At 42.1% G+C, this 4,869-nt stretch overlaps 1 protein-coding gene across 1 annotated transcript; it reads right to left on the reverse strand.

Moving 5' to 3' along the window:
• Nucleotides 1–3,647: 3,647 nt before the first annotated feature.
• cldn10a (claudin 10a) lies at nucleotides 3,648–4,630 on the reverse strand. Its single transcript, XM_086044315.1, has 4 exons — nucleotides 4,411–4,630; nucleotides 4,075–4,236; nucleotides 3,894–3,975; nucleotides 3,648–3,818 (listed from the first exon to the last, which is right to left on the reverse strand). Exons 1-4 carry the CDS (start codon nucleotides 4,628–4,630, stop codon nucleotides 3,698–3,700), a joined length of 585 nt encoding a protein of 194 aa, XP_085900441.1. The 3' UTR covers nucleotides 3,648–3,697.
• Between the last annotated feature and the right edge of the window lie 239 nt (nucleotides 4,631–4,869).

Raw genomic sequence — 4,869 nt, forward strand, 5'->3', positions numbered from 1 at the left:
GTGACGGTTGCCAGATTCGTAACTGGGCTGAGGGCGCTCGTCTCAGCATACGTCTCCAATTACCAAGGACTTGGTCTGCCGAGTCAGCAGATATGGTAGATTCTAAATATCTCTTTATTGTCTGTGGCTGATTGTCTATGCTGCTGCTAATTTTACCAACAATTGTGCACATTTCTGCCTTTACGACCTTAGCGTGTTCCAGTCGAGGCTGCTTAGGCTATGGCATCCATCCGGAAGGCTGCTTATCATCAGCCATTTCACTGAAGCCTCCCTGTGCCTGCGCTTCCATAATTAAAACAACCCCCATAATGCCGAGGTGATGTGGGCAGTGATTAATACTCTGTCATCAACAATGAATTGGCCGTGTGACTTTAATGGGCTTGAGAGTAACACGGTGAAGCTTATGTGACCTGATATACCTGCAAGGACAGTGAGTAACTTCATTCCAAATTTTGTCTTTATTAAAGGCAAAGTTACAGAAACAGCCTACCTGTTTAATCTTGTTATATTCCCCCACCTCTGTGACGTTTCGCTGTGCGTTGATGCTGCTCTCTGGTGGCTTGTGCTCACTGATGCAATTGGTGAAATGTGGCCGTGACCTTAACATACAAAGTTCACACCAAACCAGAACAATGTCCATCACACTCATAATCAAGCAGGAACAAGTCAAATTAAAAAGCAACATTTTGCTCACCTTAATTCAGTAAATAATGCCATTTTCTTTGCCATTATTGTGCTTTTGTGTACTAGCTCGTAGTCTATTTCTATCAAATGCACTGATTCACTACCAAACGGCCAATTAACGATGGCCGATGCCATTTTGCATACTGCAATCAATGGCTCATTCATTCATATCCAAGAAGTAAAATAACTCAAAAATCTCTTAATTCTTCACAATTCTAAACGTTGGTTTTTACTTCGATTTGTTCCTGCTTATAATGTGTGTGTGTGTGTGTGTGTGTGTGTGTGTGCGTGTGTGTGGGCGTGTGTGGGGGTGTGTGTGTGTGTGTGTGTGTGTGCGTGTCTGCATAAGATTGGTGTTCATCCAACTATGACTGTGGATAGTATGGTAAACAATGACTTCTTGGCCATATTGTTTGCTTGCTATGGTGTGAAAATAATTTTGAGTGACGTTAACTAAGAATTGATTGTTCTTTATTTAAAGTGGAAGTCAACCCAAACATTTTTTCTCAAGAATTCTATTCTATGCGAGCCCACTAGTTGAAACAAGGCATTCTGATTGATAATGCATTTATGGAATATGAGAAATCCACCCGTTTTTAGCTAGCTCAGGGGGTGGCGATTTTGTCACTTGCTGTTGACCAAAAATGACATCACGGTGGCTCAGGGCTCAGGTAACGACCAATCATGGCTCAGCTTCAGAAAACAGGTGTGCTGTAATTGGTTGTTACACGTGCCCTGAGCACCTGTGATGTCATTTTTAGTCGACAGAAGTGACAAGATGGCCACCCCGCGAGATGTCCCGCGAATGCAATGTTAATATTAATCAGAATGCCATGTTTAGACTAGTGAAGGTGCACAGAATATATTATTAAAAATACTTTTTTGGGGTTGACTTCCCTCTTTAAGAAAATATAATATTTAGAACTAAGAGGTCAAAAATCCCGCATACAATTTTTCTCCAAAGTCAAGTTTTCTTTTAAGTAGTAAAACAGCATGCTGATATATACTGTATTTAAAAATCACAATACCATCTTGTGATGGAATGCCGTGGACACCTGACACTTGTTTATGAAAGCAGTGGAACATATAAGGCACACACTGAGGTTCCTCCTGATGATTATTCAGAGGTGCAGATTGATGGCTGATTGGTGGGGAAACCTCCTGTCAAGTCTGCAAATTCTCTGTGGCATCAGATGTGACTCGGTGGTCCGTGGAGGTCAGCTGAGAGGCCCTCATGTGACCCATCTTTCCGCTTTGATAATATTGAACAGAAGCTCGCCTTTCAAGAGTACACTGACGGCACCAGGATAAAAGCTTTGGATGGAAACTGCTCCGAAAATTGCTTTATTTTCAAAGTCAAGACCCCGCATTTCAGTGCAAACGATTAGGAATAATGAGAATTCATCAAGAATTTGTGAGGCAGGTAGTAAAGACCAGCTTATCGAAGGTGAACGCTTGAGTTTGAATGCTGATTTGTGCCAAAATAAATTGCTTGCCTGAAACAAAACAACAACATAAAATGTAATCTGTCATACTTAAAGAACCACCTGTAAATATCCTCTGTTACAGTATTTGTCTTTCAAAGTTCACCCACATCAGGGCTGTGCAAAATTCAGAATTTCAGAATGCAATTGAATTCAATGGATGAATTTGAATTGACTCCACCTCACAGGATGGTGAATTGAATTTAAATTACAGGAAGTTGAATTGAATTCACTGTAACTCAGAGAAAGTCATTCTCATCCCACATCAGTAAAAATTACACTTTTAACTCATTTTTCTTCCAAATGGAAGTACAGAGAGTATAACTAAGGATAAGTTTCCTCAATGTTGGAAAGCGTAGCAATATCTCTTTATCTCAAAGTAATGAAATAAAACAATGTTTTTACAATTGTAATATTCAGTTTTATATATGTAGGCTTTAAATGCTAATTTAAAAAAATAATTACTACACTTTACTCTTTACCATAATTGAGTATTATGTACCGTAGATAAAGTCCTTATATCTGTATGAAAGTCGTGTAAACAGGCGTATATACTGTAAAGCTTCATTGTTAAAAACACTTTAATCTTGCATCATTAATTTCTTTGAAATCCATGGAATTTCAATACTACTTCCTACAATTGCAATTATGTTTCCTTTTTGCCGTGTTAATTCAGATTCAAGAATTGAATTGGAATTTAGGGATCATTCTCAATTCAGGTCTGAATTTCGTACAGCCTTGACCCACATGCATGTTCTCATGTTAACAAGCAATTTCAGACATAGGCGTTTCTTCCAAACTGCCTGGATGGCTGCAGAAGCTCTCTTTGGAGACTGCTAGTGGCCTTGCTCCGCTCGTCATGTGTGTGTGCGAACACGGCAGCGCCCCTTGAGGATTGATGGACTCTGCAAGCACCAGGAGGAAGGAAGTGAAGACAACTCTTTTAACAAAGGACGCCAGGATGTTTTAAACACTAACGCTAGCTAACGTTGACCCTCATGGAAAATTATGTATTCATCCATCCATCTTCTACAGCGCTTATCCTCAATATGGTCACTGGTGTGCTGGAGCCTATCCCAGACTTGACTTGCCCGAGAGGCGGAGTACACCCATCCCTCGACTGGTCACCAGCCAATCACACGGAAATTATGTGATACATCTAAATGAAGTGAGTTTCACTGTCAGTCTTTGAATTTCCCCTTTTTGTCAATTTTGTTCATTGCTTCTCTTTCATCAATGTATTTTGTTTTCAATTTCAACTTGCTGCTTTTTACATTCAAGTTGTTTTCTTACTTTCATCTTTGACAGTGTTTTGGCTCCATTCAGGGGTATTTCATTCCAATAAATACCTAATGCCCTGCCCTGCTCAACTAACTCGGCCCCCAAAAGGCTATGTATGCATGTTCAAAGGACTTCTCTGATTAGGACAAAAACTGGTGACAATGGCCACTAATCACCATTAAAAGGTGTGCAAGCAGGATTTAGAGGCTAATGTGTTCCTGAGAGCTGTTGCTGAATGAGGCCCATCGTTACCAGACAACTTGCCTGACGCTTGAGCCCGCCGACAGGGAGAGACAGAAAATCAAACCTCCCAAGATGCATAACACAGATCCAGCCCAGCCGATGAAGAGCGCCGCTCCCAGTTCAAACCTGCCACGGATATCAAACAGCTGAAATCCACAACTGGATTTGATACAAGTCACTCCGGTTGTCATAATTGCCTACTTCTGAGCAACAAAGAGGGGGTCGAAGAAATCGGTAGTGATCCTATGAGCATATATGGAACAGGCGGTCATGCAGCACAGACCTATGGAGGCAAATGAAGACGTAATCCTGTGACTTTAAACTTTGACTAAAAGCATTGCACAGCTAAATTGCACTCTCGGGTTTGGGAAATAAGTTTTACCACTGAGGATGTACTGAGAACCTGCAAAGACTGCCAGGCGGGTTTTTGTGGTCTCGGAGCCTCCTACTTTTGTGCACTTCATTCCAAGCAGGGCAAGTGTGGCACCAAAGAATCCCAGACACACGGCTGCAATCATCAGGCCCCGACATACTTGGATGTAAGCTTGATAACAAGGACAGAGGAGCAAGAAGAGTAATGACTGGTGATGGATGAACCATGGAGGTTATTTTTTTGGTCATGCTTCACCTTCAACAGCTGAAGGAGAAAATCGCTTTGAAACTCTCTTGATCTGGAGCTTCTTCTTAAATGTTTCATCAGAATATGTACTCAACTCACCATCCAGAGCCAGCATGGAGGGAAAGTCCTTGCAGTTGGACACGCCTGTAGAGTCGGTCACACATGTTTTCCACAGGTTGGACCAGAAGGTAGCCGTGGTGATGACCGTCCCATCCACTGAGGAGACCTTCCAGTAGTCGGTAGGAAGTGTGGATGACACCAAGATCCATCCGCAGACACTCAGGAAAAATGCGATAATCTCCCTTGCCATGGTGCTCATTGTTCCTTGGGCTTTGGATGTCCGGATCAAATCAAGCCAGGAACTTTTTACAGCCTCTTGCTGGTGAGATACCCTTGAGTTCTCCTCCAGCAATGACTGAGTAGCTCTGTGCGGGTTGGTCCAGCACCCTGGGCTGGCAGACACTTGACGTGGAATGACTTGAGGCTCTCTTGAGGTTGGCTGACATTCAGTTTTATGCCATTTGACAAGGGGGTTCGTTTTCAGTAGTTTTATGCCAT

Source organism: Filicampus tigris, chromosome 1 (genome assembly GCF_054856515.1).
Source record: "Filicampus tigris isolate MCC_2025a chromosome 1, RoL_Ftig_1.0, whole genome shotgun sequence".
Taxonomy (NCBI): domain Eukaryota; kingdom Metazoa; phylum Chordata; class Actinopteri; order Syngnathiformes; family Syngnathidae; genus Filicampus; species Filicampus tigris.